Source organism: Phoxinus phoxinus, assembly GCF_949152265.1.
Source record: "Phoxinus phoxinus genome assembly, chromosome: 24".
Lineage (NCBI taxonomy): Eukaryota > Metazoa > Chordata > Actinopteri > Cypriniformes > Leuciscidae > Phoxinus > Phoxinus phoxinus.
The window spans coordinates 3,784,334-3,806,125 of NC_136899.1; the positions used below are offsets into that span (position 1 = coordinate 3,784,334).

The 21,792-nt window shown below is 37.9% G+C and overlaps 2 protein-coding genes across 2 annotated transcripts; one reads left to right on the forward strand and one right to left on the reverse strand.

The window, feature by feature from the left end:
• The first annotated feature begins 1,714 nt into the window (after positions 1-1,714).
• On the forward strand, positions 1,715-7,969 carry ube2ib (ubiquitin-conjugating enzyme E2Ib). The gene is made up of 7 exons (XM_079601488.1): positions 1,715-2,013; positions 3,571-3,647; positions 5,159-5,242; positions 5,321-5,393; positions 5,469-5,578; positions 5,665-5,744; positions 6,718-7,969. The coding sequence occupies exons 2-7, from the start codon at positions 3,582-3,584 to the stop codon at positions 6,779-6,781; spliced, it is 477 nt and encodes a 158-aa protein (XP_079457614.1). The 5' UTR covers positions 1,715-2,013; positions 3,571-3,581; the 3' UTR covers positions 6,782-7,969.
• Positions 7,749-20,919, reverse strand: LOC306992518 (interleukin-21 receptor). Its single transcript, XM_079601487.1, has 9 exons — positions 20,868-20,919; positions 20,149-20,230; positions 19,924-20,047; positions 19,636-19,802; positions 18,673-18,818; positions 15,458-15,683; positions 12,218-12,308; positions 12,075-12,141; positions 7,749-9,207 (listed from the first exon to the last, which is right to left on the reverse strand). Exons 2-9 carry the CDS (start codon positions 20,216-20,218, stop codon positions 8,908-8,910), a joined length of 1,191 nt encoding a protein of 396 aa, XP_079457613.1. The 5' UTR covers positions 20,219-20,230; positions 20,868-20,919; the 3' UTR covers positions 7,749-8,907.
• Between the last annotated feature and the right edge of the window lie 873 nt (positions 20,920-21,792).

The window sequence follows — 21,792 nt, forward strand, 5'->3', positions numbered from 1 at the left end:
GATAGCCTAACGTTACTGCATGGCAGTATCGTAATACTTAATCTGGTTTAGTAGCCCGATCGTACCAAAATCATTTTTATGGTATCGTGATTCGTAAACCGGCTACTTAAATAACAAACTAAATCGGAAATAAAAACTAGTGATTTTTTTTTTAAATACCATTTTAACTAAAATTAAAATGAAAACGGAAAATGCTAAAAAAGCTAATTCAAAATATTAAAAACCGAAATATTAATAGTAGCCTATGTCTGTCAAACGGGTCACGGCGTGGTCATGTCATGATTTGATTAACATCAGCATCATTTCAAACATTGTGTAATTCCGGCTCAGATGCTAATGCTTCCCCATGCGCAAATGGAGAGCATCATTTGAATATTAAGATTCCCCTTTCATGCTGAGAGATTAATCCAGGAGTCGCTGCTGCACCATCTGTGCGCACACGTGACCAGCATAGAGGTTGTGTCCCAATCATAGACTGTAAAAAGGTCCCAATTCAAAGGCTGGTGGCCGTGAAGATCAGACCTAACATTGTTAAATGGGACAGGGACGGTCTGGTTTTGTCGCCTAGCAACTGTGACATCTGCCGTTGACGAGCGGCAGTAACGTTTGTTTGGGACTTTTTTGAAAATTATATTAAACCGTCTGAAAACAAAACAGGGTTCACAAACTGTCTAAATATCTTCACCATGGTCCATTTAATAAAGTAAATAAAGCATATAATAAAGAGTATATAGAACTATCAATGCATCTTAGTAATATGTGTCAACATTTGAGCCGCTTTAAAAAAAAATAAAAAAAACATTTTTACATTTGTATTATTAGATTATTTGAGTAAATTGAACCCCAATAGGCTACTTGAGTTTAAAAGTGTAATTCGACAATTTCTCTCTCTCAAAAATAAATAAATAAATCCTCTGGTCACTGCCGCGCAATGAATTCTGGGGTAGTCAAGGCTGCGAAGAATCCATCCTTCTCAAACTAACTACGCATTTGGATGACCCTTCATCTCGCAGCGGTGACGCAATCGGCCTTGATAAACATAGGCTACTCATGAGTGGTTTTACACATCACTGACGTATAAGTCATTAATATCAGCAGAACACAAAATGCTTACTGTTACGCCCACTGATCTATATAATGACTATATAGTCATTCTATATAGATCAGTGGTTACGCCACTGTACGTGAGCTGAAAAACGACTTCGAGTCATTCAGTTGCTCCATTTTTTGCATTCTTCAAAATTAATTTTCTTGCCACACGCCAGTATTTATAAGCCATATTTTGTTAATTTGCAGCCATCAAACTGTATTCTACATTTTTTTTGCGAGTCTAAACAACATGTTTACATAAACAAAAATAAAAAAATGTGTGTGATGTTTTGTTTTGGTGAATTTGTTTTACTATTACAATTTCACACAATGTAACAAGCATCATAGATAGATAGATAGATAGATAGATAGATAGATAGATAGATAGATAGATAGATAGATAGATAGATAGATAGATAGATAGATAGATAGATAGCAGGATAGATGGATGGATGGATGGATAGATAGATAGATAGATAGATAGATAGATAGATAGATAGATAGATAGATAGATAGATAGATAGATAGATAGATAGATAGATAGATAGATAGATAGATAGATAGATACATCGTTTTTTTATTCTGGTACTGTCCCTTTAAATTGTAGCCGTCTAAAGGAATGCCTGCTCTAAATGTTCCCACGAGGGAAACGACAACGTATCATATTCCCAAACACACGGCGCCTGTACACCCAAGCAAAAATATTTCAACAGTTCGATCGGTTAAACGAACAATATTAGCGTTATTTCAATTGATCCCGAATTTTCCTGCAGGCGATCTGCGTGTAGTGCCGCTGGTCCTGATTAGACTGCTTCACTCAGAACCGAATGTGTTTTCGGGAGGGAAACTTCACAGCTTTGGTACCGAGTCAAACACGGTTCGAGTGAGCGGGCCCAGAAGACGAATAACCCTGGGATTCACAAGGTAAGACGGTTCTGTCCACACGGGAGAGGAATCATTGTGTTTTGGTGACTAGTAAACGGTCGCATCGGTTTTGTTTGGTATGGTTGCTGTGTGAACGCGCGCTCGCGTCAAAGGAAGTCGAGTTTCTTTGTCCTGCGCGCTCATGAACAGCGTTCCAGCGCTGGACTCCATATTTATTGACATTTTATGATGTCATAATGTGAAGTTAAAACCCTTCCTTGATTATGGTGTCACACCGTGGAGTTAAAATCCTATTATATCATAGAGCAGAGGGAACTTCTATCACGAGCACTTAAAACCCTATAGTATGACGCCATAATCATGATTGTAAACTTAATATTTTGACTTCATAAGCAGGAGTTTTACCTTTTATTATATCGATGCAATAGGAGATGAATAACCTCAGTTTTCATTATGATGTGTGATTGATTACATAGTGTGACGTAACATCTTGATTTTGATGTCAAATTTTAGATCAGTTCTACTTAAATTTAAGTCTATGCTGTGAATGTAAGAAATCGTGATTATGATAGGCCATATACATTTGATTAGTAAGTGTTGGGGTAAACTGTCATGTCAATGGGCTAAATTGAATCATTGGGAAACATAAATAATTAATATTTTTATGTAATTAAACATAATTACATTTGCTATATATAGAGGCAAACATCACTATTATTTGAACCACTGGCACAGCTTACCCCGAAGCTACCATATTGGCAAAATTATTAATGGCAAACTATAGCCAATTAGTTTAAGCAGGTTTTATACATTGGTAATTCACCAACATCATGTATGGTGTATATTTTAGAACTGGATAACATTTATTTGTGATAATAATAATATTTATTAGGGCTGGGTATCGATTCAGATGTTCGGTTTCGATTCGATTTCGATTCGATTCTAATAAAACTAAATTAAGAGCCACAATTTATGATGGAGTTAGACAATTTATTACATTCATCTCACCGGAATGTTTGCTCACTCATTGCGTTTTTACAATGGGGTAATTTTGTTGTGAAGAGTTTATGCAACACATGGAATCTGTGTGGATTAATTTACTCATACAACCTACATGCTAAAGTGAATCAATGTTTGTGGGAATTTCCCGCATTATAAGTGGGAGACCTGCGGCAATGATTAAAATGCGCAATACCACGCCGAAATTAGAGCCCTGAATATGGGAAAAAATCGATTCGTGGCCTTTAAGGATCGATTTTGAATCGACCACATTTAAAAAAACGATTAATCGATTTTTTTTTTTTTCAGCCCTAATATTTATATAGAAAAATTACTTTAACATGCAAAAAAAAAAGATCAAAATCTTTATATTGGTTTTCATGTGTGTCTCAGTCACAGGCAGGTGTATATGATGGGCAATTTCTGAGTAGCTGTAGCCTATACATTTTTTTTTTCTTGTACTGTCCCTGGAATATTGTTTTTTAATATTCCAGTTTTTCACAATGTAAATAGACTTACCACAAATAGATAAATTGATGGATGGATGGATGGATGATGGCCTCTTGTGTACTCAGATAAATGTGCATTTCTCCATAGGATCAGTGGTCATGTCTGGCATTGCTCTGAGTCGACTCGCACAAGAGCGCAAAGCATGGAGGAAAGACCATCCATTCGTGAGTAACTAATATTATTTTAACAAAATGCACTTACAATCTACACACCCATCAGTTTTGAACTGTGCACATTTATAATCCTACAAGCCTTTCCTAGTTTTATATACCACTAAATAAACCCTGCATTATATCCTCTGGTCAGGGCCGTAGACGGGTTTATAATCACTGAGGTCCAGAATTTGAGCTAGTGAGGGGTGAACCCTCGAGAAAACTACATATGTGCTTTTTAAGACGTTTGAAGGCATATGGATAAGAAGTAGCTTTAAAACCATGTCAGTAGATGATTTGTCAATACCTGCTCTCCTCATCTCCATCACTCTTTCTGCTTATCTTGTCCTGTCTCTTTCCCGCCTAAAGCTGAGCTATAAATCAGTCTTTTCATTTTCATCTGTCAATAGCTAAGTTTCCATCCACTTGTCAATCGAACTATATGAAGTTCGGTAAAAAAAACTCATGCGAATAAAGCTGGTGAAAGTGTGTTTCCATCCAACGGCTTTAAAGCGAATAAAAACCTGTGCGTAATGACGTCACATGCTGTTTTGCGATCAAATTGGTATATGGAATTGATTTGAGACATTTTAAGGTGTTTCCATTCATTTTCGCACTGAATCGCACAACATTCAAGCCAACATTTGCGAACAAAGTTTTGCTGGACAAAATGCAATTCATAATTTATTCGGCAAATAACGTTTCCATCAGCGTTTATCGCATAAGCCGTATATTGATCAAGATAAAATCCGATGAGACCGAACGCATTTCATTTGAGTCGACATTCATGAAATCCAATAGAATTTTACTGTTTCCATAAGGCATTTTTCACTCGATATCACTTCATTCGTATAAAAACGTGTGGATGGAAACATAGCTAGTGATGAAAGTAAACATGATATTTAGCCTATATATTTTATGAATCATTTTCTTACACAAGTTAATTTACAGAAGGCTACAAACGCTAGGTAAATACGTTTACTAAATTAATTCACAATATGTACACATTCAATATTAATCTTACACCTAATATGATGAAAACGGCTTTGTTAATGTTTCTTGTCCTCTCACATTGACGGTTACTATAACTATTACATTACAGGAATGCTGCGTTAATTAAATAGGCCTATTTTCAATTCAAAATTAGACAAAAGTTTATTAGTTTGATTATTTTTGTCGGTCGTTTAACATTTCTATCGTAAAACAGCCGTCAAATATGTTTAGTTTAGGTACTTGTATGTTATCGTGCACTTTATGAAGCGTTGCGTTTCTGTGAACATAAAGCCCGCCTACTTTGATTTGATTGGTCATCTCAAATATTTTGATGCATTGATGAGCGGCGACAGACCAATGAGAAGATCTTGTGCCGTGCAATAATCTTGCAGAACTAAAGTAGAGTATTAAGGAATTATTTCACAACATTTATTATATAAACCTCAGAAAAGTCCCGGTGACTTAATCGCTGGATACGTCCATGCCTCCGGTGCTCACTTAATGATTTTGTCCCGACCAAATGTTCCCAGGGCTTTGTTGCCGTGCCGACGAAAAACCCTGATGGCACCATGAATTTAATGAACTGGGAATGTGCTATTCCAGGAAAGAAGGGGGTAAGACTGTTCTATAAGCTTTAGTTTGATCAATCCGCTGTAGTTATGAAGCATCACGTGACACTTCTCTCCATCTAGACTCCATGGGAAGGAGGGCTGTTTAAGTTAAGGATGCTGTTTAAAGATGACTACCCCTCATCACCCCCAAAGTGTGAGTTTTACACACACATCTTCAGTCCATGTTGCCTGAACCACACCTCACGAATACACACTTCTCTTTCTGTAGGTAAATTTGAGCCTCCGCTCTTCCACCCGAATGTGTATCCGTCAGGAACAGTGTGTCTTTCCATCCTGGAGGAGGATAAAGACTGGAGACCTGCCATCACCATTAAACAGGTGACCTACAACTACATCCCTCTCTGGGCAACGGTCTTCCACTGCTTCGTTTTCTAATATACACTCTTCTTCTATTCCTCCTCCAGATCCTGTTAGGGATTCAGGAGCTCCTAAATGAACCGAACATACAGGATCCAGCTCAGGCAGAGGCGTACACTATATACTGGTATGTGTCACGCATGCAGAGAGCTACTGTACATATAAAACTGGACCATTTGACCATTTTCACCACTTTAATGAATATGAAAAATATCATGCTTGGTAAATCATAAAAATATGTTTTTTTTTGTCAATTGGCAGAATTGACAATTCGCAATTTTGACTTATAATAATATATAATATATCATAATGATGCACTTTTAAATCTCTTAATTATTAACTTTTTGTCTAAATTTCAACATTTCGTCTCTAGCCATAATTATGACATACGTTTATCACATAATTTACTTATTTCATTGTAAATTTGATTTCACAACCATTTCCAGTGCATAAGTGAATATGAAAAAGATAAAGTTGTGAAAACTATAATTATGACATTATCTCGTGGTTTTGACTGTCTTAATTTAAAAAAAAATTTTTTTTACATAATTTAGATTATTTAATTTTTTATCTCACAATTAGGACTTTTTATCTAATATTTTTATGAGAGAGTCAAATTAGACAATTTTATGTCACAATTATGACTTAGTATCTCATAATTTTGACTGTTTATGTCATAGTTGACTTATTAAAGCATTTTTTTTATTATGTGGTGGAAATGGGCTTCCATAGATTTATTTATGGTAAATAGAACTATTTTCTGTTAACTTTCTTCAGTATTCGCACATTTATAAAGCGGCATTATTTTGCTGCGTAGTGTTTGGAGCAGCCTTCACTTTGAGAGCAAACCTATAATGCTTTCTTTTGCTCAGTTTGCACTACGTCTCGTTACATTCCTGTAAATCAGAGTTTGTTTAGTTAGTTTACCTCTCTTCTATATAGGCTATGTTTATATATATATAGTAACATAACATCGTGGTCCTGTGAGGAACATCATTTCGTCTCTACTTTTAGCAGAATGAGAATAAAGCTCACTGGGTTCTGGAAGAGCGAGTGTGAGGTGTTTCGTGTATTGATTGCTCTGTGTGTTTTGTCTACAGTCAGAATAGAGTGGAGTACGAGAAGAGAGTTCGTGCACAGGCCAAAAAATTCTCCCCGTCGTAAGCGAGGCGGAGACGAATGGAAAGAGGGATTATGTGAATACTCGTGCTATCCTCTCACCGGGACTAAAAGGACTTAAAATATGATGTCTGTGCCATCAACCCCAAACCCTTCCCCTGAACCACAAAATTTACACTCTTATTCATCCCTTTTTTCCCCCTTTTAATTTCATTTGCTCTCCGTTTCCCTTAGAACGCAGTCACCGATTCAGTATCCACAGGTTTTGTTGCGTCTCAAACCAGCTTGTAAGAAATCACACCAACTTCAGTCTTGGATCAGGATGGACTGCTGGGATTTTAGCTCCTTGTTCATTTGGCGCCTGTCTGTGTGCTTACTTGCACTCGTCATTTTATTATGTTTGTAAAGCTTTGTTTCCTCTTGAAAACATGCGAGCGAGTGTGTGTGTGTGTGTGTGTGTTGCTCTGGTTTAGGTTGGTTTATAGCGTCTTATATGTGGGATCGTGCCTCATGGTGACATCTCTCCTCAGAATGCTGATCTAGGACCAGTTTCCTCTCCATTGGGCCTGTTTGTACTTGATCAGCCACGTGGTCTTAGATCTTTCTAGGATTGTCTAATGCTGATTCGTTGAATAAAGTCCAGAGTAATTGCTCCTGTGAGCAGCAGAACCAGAGTCCAATTCTCTTAAACATGCTGTACATGGTTTCTTGTTTGTTTGATGGGAACATGTGTCCTGTGTTCACACTGATTGTGTCTGTTTGTTTAATAAAGCTCTTTCTACATAATGCGTCTGTAGACTGTGTGTGTGTGTGTGTGTGTGTGTGAGACCTGATCAGACGTGCGTTCTTGTGTTCAAAAACAGCTAGATGCAGGGGTGTTTAATCGTGGCACTGCGCATTGATGCTCATGGCTACTAAAAACAGAAAATGGTTAGACATGACAGCCTAAGAAATTGTTTTGCATGATGCTGAATGTAGAGCTGTTGACTGACTTGAAATATCACAGAAGATTCATACACATTGCATTTTTATTCATATAGACCAACAAAAAGCTATAGAAGTAAACTGACAGCATTTCACAACAGCTTTAAATACAAAAATATAATTAAATCAAGTACAGAGTAAAAATATTTTAAAAATCTTAGGTCAAAATTCCTTGTCAAATGTTTGCAAACAAGTTTTTTTTTGCTTATTTTATAATCAAATATTGTGGCAAATAAACTGTTGTTCAGCAATATATCAGGATTTGCTCATTGAAAGCAATTAGCAGATTATACATGACTGAATACAATTTCATTTATACTTTTGTGCAAATAAAGCGCATATAGTATGTTGGTGCATTACCTAATTATTACTAGCTACTAATTACATATTCATCAGTGTAATAGGATTATTGTACTAATTACTCTAAAAAGTATTGGATTGCTTATTACTAATTACTTTTTTAAATCCCATATCAACCTAGACCCGTCGAACAACACAAGGAAAGACACAAAACTGCACTTATGCTTCTTTCAAATAAACAATGTACAATTATTACAGAAATTATTCTTGAACTGACCAAAGTGTGTCAAGGGAGAAGTTTACATTTTAAAACTAAAATTATTATGTTAAATCCACTATTGTTTTATATAGAATTATTGTATTTACTGCAATTGCATCAGAAGTAACTAATTAAATGACATAAAAAAATGGAAGAGTGTAATCCCTTACTTTTTCAAGGGAAAAGTAATTAGATTACTTAGTGATTAATTACTCCCAACACTACTGTGAAGATAAAATCCATTACTTGTCGCTCAAATTTTGCCTTTTCAACACACCGTTCAAAAGTTTGGGGTTGGTACGTTTAAAAAAAATGTTTTTGAGACTCTTCTGCTCACCCCGGCTGCATTTATGTGATCAAATATACAATAATATTGTGAAATATTACAATTTAAAATAATAATTTTGTATTTGTGTATTTAAAAAATATTATTAATTCTTGTGGTGGCAAAGCTGATTTTTCACCAGGATTCTTACATCATTTTCAGAATTCTTTGATGAATAGAAAGTTGAAATATTATTATTTTGTAACATTATACATTTCTGAACTGTCACTTTTGATCAATTTAAGGCACCCGTGCTGAATAATAATACAAATCGTATTGACCTGAAACTTTTGAGCGGTAATGTTAGATGGCATAAGTGTGTGAGCTGGAGAGTGTGCAGTAGTCCTCGCTGCATGTGATGCTTCCTCTCTCCGTCACCGCGAAATCACGAATCCAACAGCCCGAGTCGACGTCGGACCCCACGGGAGAATGGGGCATGCTGGGAGACTGGGGCGTGGGGTCGTCCTGGTCACTGGTTTCCATCTCATAAACTAAGCTGGTCCGTTGAGGGGGCGTGTCTGTGCTCTCCCTCACAATGTCAATGTGGAGAGACTCCTCCCCCTGCATTACATCTCTATCCTTACCGGATAGCTTTGAACAGATCTGAAAATACACACACACACACAGACCATTAACAGTGATGTATTAGGACAATGCTAGTTCATTTGGTGTCAGGACGAACTGTTTTGATATCGATGTTGCTATTTACTCGTTTCAAAGACATGTTATTTGCTTTCTTTTAAGTTGTATTTAATGCTTTAAATACTGATATTGATGTGGAGTAAACACATACTTGACTTCCTGTATAACAGGATGAAATGAGCAGCGTGTCAAAGGTAAATTCATGAACTTAATGTTTGCAACTAACCACAGAGGTTAACTAGAGGCCACACGGGTGTGAAGAGAAGGCTTTCAAACTACAAGTGGAGATATAAGATTGATGAAGATGATAAAGAAGGAGAAGAGTCTAAGACGAACAACACATAGTGTAGGAAAAGGTTGAAGGACATGTGTGATCACTAAACCAGGTCACTAGTCACGAGTCGCACGGGTATTTGTGGCAATAGCCATGGGTCAAAATTATAAATTTTCCTTTTATGCCAAAAATCATTAGGATATTAAGTAAAGATCATGTTCCATGAAGATATTTTGTACATTTCCTACTGTAAATATATAAAACATGTATTTTTGTGTGAATGCAGCACAATCGTGAACATAAATGCACAACTTTAAAGGAGATTTTCTCAATGTTTCGATTTTTTTGCACCCTCAATAGTTGTATCTCAGCCTAATATTGTCATAATCTAACAAACCACACATCAATGGAATCTTATTTATTCAGCTTTCAGGTGATGTATAAATCTCAATTGAAAAAAATTGACCCATGTGACTGTTTTTGTGGTCCAGGGTCACGTATAACTTCCAAACCTCAAAAAAGAACAACTACAAGGAAATCTTCTACGTCATTCAACTTCAACCTGTGAGTACTTTATGCTTTAGGCTAGATTGACTATCCTTATCCTATCTGAATAATCATAGGGTTAAATGTGTAAGAAGAAATGTCACACCAAGTAACAGCACCAATGCAAATCTTCAGATCTTATTAACTCTAACACTAGAAACCATCATTAACTATTAAATGTAAAAGGTTTACGTGTGCTGCAACAAACAGAATACCACATTCCTATCTGAGACTTGAGTTTAGATGATTTGAGAAACATAGCAAGTGTTTCTCCGTGAAGCCGATAGCAAGTGATTGATGAATTATTTATTTGCGATAGTGTCTCTCTCCAACATGTTACTCCAGCATTGATATCTTATATCTGATAACACACCGAAAAAACATATTTGATATCCTTCTCATATCTGATCTGAAAAGTCTTCCTTTATGTTCTGTTATAGTATTTATGAATATTTTGAAATAGCTTTTATTATATTTTTCAGTTTTCATTTCTAAATTGTTTTAGTGGGCTATTTTTGTTTTGTTTTAGTTTGTTGCATAGGAAAGATTCTAATTTCGATTTAACTTTTTCAATTTAGATTTTCATCAAATATTTATATTTATTTTACTTCAGCATCATTTCAATTAAAGAGAACGATTTTTGATAGTTTTAGTTAACAATAACAACATTGGGCAAGACAGGCTATTCTAGATCTGCATTCCAAGAGTCTATTAATCTAAAAAACATTATTTTGCTGCAATATGTGTAAAATATCAGTCAAGCATCACTATTATTGCTTATATTTAGGGCTAGAGATGCTTTAAAAAAAACTTTGAGCATAACTAGTGCAACAGACATTAATTCCTCAAACTACATTGGCAAACGCCAATCACATCGTCAGAAGATGTAAATTTAACAGTTCATTTAAATTCATTTAAATGTAAACTAGGCCTATATTTATTCACAATTAACAAAATGTAATGAGTCAATACATCATCAAAACGTGTTTTTGTCTTACCCTGATTCACTATGGTATATTTTAGACCTGACGGGATGGTTTTCGCGGGAAATTGCGTACGTCACTCGCCAGTGCGTGTCTTGTCATATCCATAAATAGAGAAGTTCCTCCGGCTACTTTAATGCGTGTCTGGTTGAGGTTATAGTTGTCACAAGCGATAAAGGTTGATATTGAGCAGCTAAATCTCAAACGTCAGAGGAATCACGATTTAAAGGGCACCTATTATGACATTTAAAATGTTCCTAATGTTGTTTAGGGAGTCCCCAACAACAGTTTTACATGCATGCAATGTCAAAAAACACTTTTGTTGTCGTATAATATGCATTTATTTTTACCTGATTTGCTCACCGACTCCCAAATGAATCGTTCAACGACTCCTTTTCCAAACCCCTCCTTTGCGTTCTGAAGTGCGATCTGCCCAAGGAGGAGTCTTCAAATGCTCCTCCTTGGGCAGATCGCACTTCAGAACGCAGCGTCTCGTCGCCGTGATGATTTCAAGTTTGCTTTGGAGCGCAATAAGTGGGCGTATCATATTCAAATAACTTGACAAGTTGACGTCATCTAGTCAGAGAAAAAGCTTCGGTCTTCTAACGATTCATAAAAATGACTCCGAGTCGACTCTTACTTTTGAAAGACAATAACTTTATATACGGTGCACTTTCATATTTCAAACTTTGCAGGATGTTTTTGTTCACTTAGATCTATGTTACACACTACATGAAAGGTAAATTTCAAAATTCCATAATAGGTGCCCTTTAAACAAACACTGAACAGTGGAGGGAGAAAAGAGAATGAGACAGAGCTCGTAATAAATCAATAATTAATATTGATTTGGCTTTTTCGAAGATGGCGCGAATTTTTTTCATTCCAGATTCCAGAATGAATCAGCATTTTTGAATGAATAATTTGAGGGAATGATTCTAATGACTCACTAAACACAGTAACATGTCGCCATCTACTGGTCAAACTATGTAAACTGTTTTGGTGTACGTGTATATGGTGGAAGTTACCTGAACATCTACATCCCAGTCTCTGAAATAAGGGGCTGGTGATGGTATATAATCATACTTTCTCCATCTACAACACACACAAACATCCATCATTTATGAGTACAGATGGAAGAAATCAAAGCATTTATAAGGATGTTTCTCACCTGGAATATGGGATACATGACAGAAGGACCAGCAGAAATGACAAAGGAAGAAAATACCAGGCAATATTGGAAGATATTTCCGAAGTCTTTTCTAAAACACACAAAGTGAGATGAATTTTAACACAGTATTTAACTGCAGCTGTTTCTCCTTTGCAGGGCCGTGCACAGACCTTTTGAGGGGCATGTGTTGAAACTGAAAAAGGGCACCCCCTCCCTTTTTATTATATATATTAAAGGAACACTTCACCCATTTGCATTAGACTTTGTATCTTTAGAAACCCAGTCACATTTTCGAATGGTCATGGTTTATTCCCTTATTTTCCCCTGAGATGGGAGAAATAAGGATTTAAGTGTTCCACTTCCTGCTTTTTATGACGCAAAAATCGTCAATTTGCATCATAAAAAGCAGGAAGTCAAATTTCTTTGAATAAGGGTAAGACTACAAACACTAGCTCATCATTTATCCAGTAGAAGGCGCTGTTCCGCATGTTTTCAACCCGCCCATAGAGGGATCTCACTCACAGAATGTACATATAGTGTCAGCCATTCTTTATTTGGAAGCTAAGCTAACAGTTTCTTATTCTGTGGAGAAAGCTGAGTAGTAGCGGTGACCATCCTCTTTTTCCCGGACATGTCCGGCCGTCGAGATCGTCCAAAATTTCCAGGATTCGGCTTTTGCTTTCTGCAGTCGCATTCATAGTTTACATGCACACCTTTTGTTTCAATCTAACTGAATTCATCCCGATCGGTGAATCTGAATGTAGTGTTTACATGAACGCTAAACAAGTGATCGTTTGATGTGCGTTTTAACATTGCTAGGAAAATTCCCGCTCCTCCGTGAGAGATACGAGACCGGTGCGTCTCACAGGCGCCGGCGCCGCTCATCAGTAATCACGCCACCGGGCTCGCATCGTTCTCCGCGGCCGTCAGTCTCGTTCCTGCTCGTCACAGTAAACATGAGGAATGGCGACTGAAGAACGCAAAAGCCGAATCCTGGACATTTTGGGCGACATCAAAATACTGGGCAGACTCACGGAGACTCACTAGTAGCATAGCCTTGTTGTTTACTGCGATCTCTTACCGGTAGGCGTGGCCTCCTAGGGCAGCGAAGCAAGTGCATTCTGGGAGTTGTTGTCTTTCATCCCCATTAGCCAAAAATACATTTTATGGCTTTTCTCAGTCTAGAAGGCTCCAAATTCAAAAATAATTTCACATTTCTTCTACATAAATGACCCATTTTAAATACACATTCATCTTTCCAGAGGTGAAGTGTTCCTTTAAGATTATTTAGTAAGCCTACATAAAAGCAAGAAATGGTCACATCTTTATGACAAATTCAATAACACAAAATAATAGTCTCAAAAGCTTTAGATTCATTCACTATTGACAACCATAATAACCAATAATATAGATAATACAGGGTTTCAGGGCTTCTTTAGCCCTAAAAAAATATGTTGTACTACATGTATACATGTGAAGTTGAGCGGAGAGTAGCCTAAGGAATAGGCCTATAGATAAAAAATTAGCTAACGAAACCGTGCATTTTAAAGGTGCATTAAGCAACTTTTCATGTTAAAAATACCCGTTTTCTAACCCATACATGCTTAAACACTTGCCTGATGGGCTGAATGAGCCCTTCTCTGATCACTGAGATTGTCTCTATAATCCTGTAAAGTAAAATAAATAAGAGGGATTCGGGCCGGAATTTTAGACTGGGCGTGACGTCATGCGCGTTCACGGCACGCTCACATACAGTAGATGTCTGGCAGGTTTGTGTATTCGCCGGCATTCTCCGTAGAAGATGGATTGTAAAGACCTGCTTGTAGTTCATTTCAAACACCAACGCAAACTCCACGTAAGATAAAAAAAGAAAACTTTTGTCTAGTGCAACCAAAAGGGCCAAATTGGACTCAGACAGGCGTCGGAATAAGACGAGAGTAAACATAGGGAAGGCTTTCAACAAATGGAGAGATCTCCAGTCTGCTCTAGGGCTCAAACGGGATTTATAACTTTATTACCTCTGAAGACATTATGATTGTAAACAAAAGATTTGCGGCTGATGCTCCTTTGGTTATGAACAGTTATGAACAGTTATGAACAGCTCGTGCTCATGTAAGCGTGCGTGTGCGTGTGGTCCAACCATGAGCGTGCACATCTCTGGCTGCAGTTTCGCTTGCCGCCAGAGGTGGCATAGTTCTGCAAAAACTCAGAATGTTGCGCTATGCACCTTTAACAGCCTTGAATTAACCATGATGTAATATTATTACCATAACATGATTAAATGTTAATAAATTAAGTGTGTCAGCAATCAAAGTGTGTTGTTGATATCAAAATGTGTTACCTAGGTGACGAGGATCACTCAGACGCTTTGTGTAGTTCCAGTGCGAAACAGCGCGGGGGCGCACATGTGCTTATGATTTTCCGATGGTAAAAACACATTTTATGTTGTTGTATTCCTTATCAATATATTGTTAACATTTTACAAAATTCAAACTCAAATGCAGTTACGGGATTTTTGACCAGCGAATGTGTGCAAATGTGCATTTTCTCCGTCATTAAAACGGCGCGAGCGGCATACATTACATTTTCATCAACAGGTTACAATCTAGTTTGTTGTTGGCGCTGAGTTTTTCCTGTTGTAAAATGCATTTGGCCAAAATCTCATTTTATAAAAGATGAAATGCTACTGTGCTACAGGTTATTAAGTGTAATAGGCTATGCTATGACTATGGCAAATTACCTCTCTCTCAGGTCCCACGTGTCCCAGTCAGACATCAAATAAATAAAATATGAACCTTTTTAGGCATAGTGTTTAGTTCTTATTCAAACAACAAGATCTTTGTTTACCCGTGCAAAACTTCAGTTCAAAAGAATCAGTTCATTCGGACACGATAGAGGGGGCGGAGTTATCAGATAGAGGGGGCGGAGTTATCAGACAGAGGGGGCGGGGTTATCAGATAGAGGGGCGGAGTTATCAGATAGAGGGGCGGAGTTATCAGATAGAGGGGGCGGAGTTATCAGGTTTACTGACAGTTTGAGGATCGATAAGGTTTACACATCGATAGATTTAAACTCTTTTTAAGAACTTTCATTGGCTAAATAATTGTATAAACAGACAGACAGGTGTAAATAGCATTCATTTATCAAATAAATAAACAAATTTAAAAAACACCACCACCAAAAAAGGGCACTTCCGAGTGTAATGGCAAAAAGGGCATGTGCCCTGCAGATTGAGCCTACCTGTGCACGTGCCTGCTCCGTTGTTGCATTGTTTGCGTGTTATCCAACCGGACTCACTGAGAATGTCCCCTGACCTCCAGTGTATCGCAGGGGCCCACAGACTCCACACGCCTTTATAAATCACTTGATCCGGCTGAGATCTCACACGCACTGTGTAACTTGTGTGAGGTTCAAATCTAGACTCGTCCATATACACCTTTGGCTCAACAGCTTCTACCTCGTACAGCTGAAACACATTTGTCATTGTAACATAAAGAATTTATAAGCATTCTCGAACAGTAACTTTAGCAGTTCAGTGACAAATGAGTGACATTTTCAACTATAACAAGGGTGTAGTTTGACCGTTACACAGGGTAATCATGTTTCTGCATTTCTTGCCACACTCGTGGTGTAAAACAGACACTTGTGAAAAAGAGGTGAGGATAGAAAAAAAAAAAACATAATTTTTTTAAACCAATGTGTGGTGTCTGTCAGGAGTTAGTAAGCAATAAAGCACATGAGACTTCACGCGTAAAACAACACCACGAAACGATTTTCACAACTTGTTTCACTTTTGTAATGCAATGCAAATATATATATGAAATGTTTACCCTTTTTTTCTTGAGTTTTGACAGTTGAAAGTCACTATATGTTTTGGATGTATGAAAAAAGCAGCCTCAATTCTCTATTTCACTACATTTTAAAACATAAACATGGAATTACTTTTAGACAAATTAATAGATTTTAAAACCTGTAATTTTCATGTTTGAATTGAATTATTAAACTTAATATAACTTTAAACTTGTCACTCATAGTCCTCCATGCTAGTTGGATGAGGGGTTGAAAAATAGTCATACCAGATGAGGAGCAAGTTATTACATTGTGATGTGACTTAAAGGGATAGTTCACCCAAAAATTAAAATTAGCCTAAGATTTACTCAAGTAAAGTTGCGCTTTAGACTTAAAGGAACACTTTTTTTGGAAATAGGCTCATTTCCCAACTCCACTAGAGTTAAACAGTTTTACCGTTTTCTAATCCATTCAGCCGATCTCCGGGTCTGGCGGAAGCACTTTTAGCATAGCTTAGCATAGATCATTGAATCTGATTAGACCGTTAGCATCTCTCTCAAAAAAATGACCAAAGAGTTTTGATATTTTTTTCTATTTAAAACTTGACTCTTCTGTAGTTACATCGTGTACTAAGAAGACCGACAGAAAATGAAAAGTTGTGATTTTTATTTTCATTTTTTTACACGATGTAACACGATTTTTTACACGATATTTTTTTAAGTGGAAAAAAATATCAAAACTCTTTGGTCATTTTTTTGAGAGAGATGCTAACGGTCTAATCAGATTCAATGATCTATGCTAAGCTATGCTAAAAGTGTTACCGCCAGACCCGGAGATCGACTGAATGGATTCGAAAACGGTAAAACTGTTTAAAGGGTAACTAAACACTAAACCAACTTTTTTTAGTTAATGATCTGTAAGAATGGAGCTTCATAAATGCTGTTCATTGATTCGAGTACTTTTTTAAACATTTGAGTATAAAGTGTTTTATTTTTCAAATATATGGTGTAAAAACGTCTGAGTGCTGCCCTCTTCAGGTTAAACGGAATCTCCTGAAGTAGGGGTACTCTCTGACGTAGGGTACTCTGTGACGCTACTCTGCCACGCCCCCCTTGGCAGCCCCTGGTATAAAAGCATCTGCTTCCGTCAAAACCACTGTACTGTAGCGAGTCAGGAGTTGGAAATTGGAATTACGAGTATTGAAAACTATCAGGATAGCGTATTTTAGCGCTGCTGGACTGTATAACTTTCCACCAGACTTGAAAATTAGGCGCCAGTTTACATGCACCTGTGTGCCAAACGCTGCTCTTCCTGCATGGACTCCACAACCGCCGGCGCGTTTTGCTGGATATTTTTTTTCACATAGCGGCAAAATATGCTTAACGGAGGTCAATAGTATTAATAATCCACTCAGATACTGGACCCATTCTCTCTTGCGCGGCTGCTTCGCTAGCATCGTCGATTGCCGATCGCGATGCGGGAGTTAATGCGATGCGACACCGCAGTTTGAGCTCGCGGCTCGAATTGATATGGTTTTGGCTCTGTGTCCACAGACAATTCCTCCACTTCAGGGGAAGGTGGGGGAGAAAAGTCCTCGACTTTAAATGACCGCTCTGTTGTAAAGCTACTTGCGTCACTCCAGTCACTCTCCATCTTAGCGAGTCTGACAGCAGCTGTCAATCACTGCGTGTCTGTCAATCACCCGCTCAGCCCCGCCCTCGGTTCGTCCGTTGGGCTCTGCCCACTTTTCCAGCATTTTTCAAATATTGCCAGTGGGTGGAGTCAGGCTCTGACCAGGGGTTTAGTTACCCTTTAACTGGAGTTGGAAAATGAGCCTATTTCCAAAAAAAGTGGAGTGTTCCTTTAAGTGGAATCCGTATGTTCGTTTAGCCGGAAGCTATTATTTTACTTAAATAAAGTTTTAAATATTTTTTCTTACACAAACACATCGCTTCACTTCAGAAGGTCTTTATTAACCCCCCGGAGCCGTGTGGAGCACTTTTATGATGGATGGATGCACTTTTATGATGGATGGATGCACTTTTATGATGGATGGATGCACTTTTATGATGGATGGATGGATGCACTTTTATGATGGATGGATGGATGCACTTTTATGATGGATGGATGGATGCACTTTTATGATGGATGGATGCACTTTTATGATGGATGGATGGATGCACTTTTATGATGGATGGATGCACTTTTATGATGGATGGATGCACTTTTATGATGGATGGATGGATGCACTTTTATGATGGATGGATGGATGCACTTTTATGGACTTCAAAACAGAACGGCCATTCACAGCCATTATAAAGCTTGGAAGAGCCAGGAGGACATTTTTTTAATATATCTCTGATTGTATTCGTCTGAAAGAAGAATGTCATATACACCTAGGATGACTTGAGGGTGAGTAAATCATGGGCTAATTAAAATTTTTGGGTGAACTTTCCCTTAAAGAATATAAATGCCAATGTTTTTATTCTTTAGAATAACATGAACTGGTTGTGAATTGTGCACTATGAGACTAAACGTTTTAAGAAGGAAGTGATTTCCTATTAAAATAGTTAGACCCAAAGTCGAAAAAGTAATGTGTATATTTAAAGAATGAAAATAATATGGGGTTTTGAACAACACCACTTCTTTAAAGCAATCACACACACCTTGTGCTCGCTGCACACGCTGAGCTGGTACTGGAGGTTGCGAATGAGGGAGAAGTCTGTGTCTGGATCATATCCGCTCTCCCACTGGAAAAGAGCCCTGTCCTTCTCCCACAGCAGAGACAGGTTAGACGGAGGGAGCGGACGAACTACAACACACACACACACACACACACACGTTGAGTTTTCATGTTTTATGGGGGATTTCCATAGACCCATATAAATTCCATAATGATTTTTATACTGTACAAACTGTATATTCTCTCCCCTTACACTAATCCTACCCCTAAACACACACACACAGACAGACACATACACAGACACAGACACACACACAAACACACACACACACACAGGCACACAGACACAGGCACACACACACAGACTCACACTCTCTCTCTCACACTCACACATACACACACACACACACAGACTCACACTCTCTCTCACACACACACACACACACACACACACACACACACACACGCACAAACACACACAGGCACACACAGACACAGGCACACACACACAGACTCACACTCTCTCTCTCACACACACACACACACACACACACACACACACACACACACACACACACAGACTCACACTCTCTCTCACACACACACTCTCTCTCTCTCTCACACACACACACAGACTCCCACTCTCTCTTTCACACACACACACACACACACACACACACACACACACACACACACACACACACACACACACACACACACACACACAGACAGACAGACAGACAGACAGACTCACACTCTCTCTCTCTCACACACACACACACACACACACACACACACACACACACACACACACACACACACACACAGACAGACAGACAGACAGACAGACTCCCACTCTCTCTTTCACACACACACACACACACACACACACACACACACACACACACACACACACACACACACACACACACACACACACACTTACTATGTTCATGAGGGATGAAGTTATCATCTACGAGGGAGAAGTTGTTGCCATGGTAACTGGAATGGAGGGAGATTTCGTAGCTGTCCGCGTCGGTGAACAACAACGGCGATAAATCCAACTCACACAGTAATGAGTGTCTTCCCCTCCTCAGTGTGCAGTTATGGTCTCTACACAACAACAGATTCTGTATCATTACCTCAAGCTTGCATGCACGTGAGTGTGTGATTGTAGGCTATATTTGTGATGTGATAGAGTGATTGACGTGTGGTTGTGATCCAGTACTCTCACTCTTCATAGTTTCTGAAATGCAGCCGGGACGACCCGTTGCCCAGAGACTCCTCCGAGATGTTCAGAGAGCAGGTGATGCTGGATAAATAATCACTGAGACACTCCAGACTATATTGATGATCACCTGAACACAGTTTTAAAGACGACATATAATAAATCACAAATAAACACATAGGATATATCCATATAAATATAATATATAACAATGCGAGCAGAAATGTTTACCCAAAGTGATGACACTTGCCAAAACATCAGACAAACTAATCAGTGTGAGAATGAAGGAAGAGCGATGCATGTTGTCTTTAACCTGTAACAAACAAATAAATAGACATATCAATATTAAAAAGAGAAGTAAAAATGTATATGATCAATAAGTTGACAACATGTTTTTACATCGCTTTAACTCAACCTTTTTTTTTTATGTTATACTAGATTCAACTCATTTTTTTAAGTCAGCTTAATGTATTTGTAGTTGATTGTAGGCTACTTACAATTTTTAGGTAGAAACTTTTTCGTGTAGTATCACTTTTACTATAAAGTCTATAAACAACTGTCTACAAGATATTAGCTGTGATGTTGAGTTGACATTTTCTGAAGCTTGCAATAAACCAAAGACATGTTGAAGCTTCCACACATTACTGCAGAAACACTGCACATCTGACTCTGTTTAACGATGCATTGAGATAGCGGTGCATGCGGGTAAAATGAGCCATTATTTGACTAAATACACATATTTTCACAGTCTCTCGCAGTCTACTGAGGATTGGGCTTTTACTTTACCGAACTGAAGAAGTATGGAAAATACATCAAACACTACTAAAGGATCAACAAAAGAATGAAACTAAATTATTTTCTTTAGACTAGACCAAAGCAAACTTGGCAGAAATAAAAGCATGTGGCACTCTATTGAAATATAATAAATGCAAGAGTGATAGAAAATATACCTGAAGTCGGTGTTGTTTCTTTCACACGAATAGAAAAGAGTTTCAGTTGTGCATCTCTCTCTCTCTCTCTCTCTCTCTCTCTCTCTCTCTCTCTCTCTCTCTCTCTCTCTCTCTCTCTCTCTCTCTCTCTCTCTCTCTCTCTCTCTCTCTCTCTCTCTCTCTCTCTCTCTCTCTCTCTCTCTCTCTCTCTCTCTCTCTCTCTCTCTCTCTCTCTCTCTCTCTCTCTCTCTCTCACTATCTGCTTTTCATCCATTTGATGATCAAGTCTATCACTCATCTGATCTCTTATCATCTCAAACCTTTTCACACTTGGGCATTCAGATCAGCAAACTCTGTGACAAGTTTCAGACGTTTCCTAACCGATATCATCATCACACTTCTGTTTGGTGCTTTAAACTGCTTTGAAAGCCTAAAAACATATTGCATAAGCCTATATCATCCACCGTTATATAAAGAGCTCAGAGCTGGGTGATAAAATAGCTCATATTATCACCCAGCTATTAAAATATAAAGTTGTATATATGGTTATAACACTTTATATTTCAGCATCTGTAACTCACTGAATTTTTAAGCTAGACTGCTCAAACTTTTATATAAAGTACACACATTTGTTCACTACAAAAGGCAGCAATTCAAACTTCTGTATATCACAACACTTATGAGTTGATGTCAAATACATGCTACCAGGGTAAGTTGTAACAATTAGACAAAATAATTAAGGAAAAACAGCGGCCATCCAATACAATATGCTTCAAAAACCGGTTTATTGAACATTTTTAACAATCCAAAAGAACAATATGTGACTGTGACTGACCACAGATCCACTTACTGTCTGACGTATGTGTCTGCAATACAAGAACAAACTTCCTTAACTCAATGAACCCTCGACTGCAGTGTTCCTGTGTGAAGAACGTAGTAACTTTGT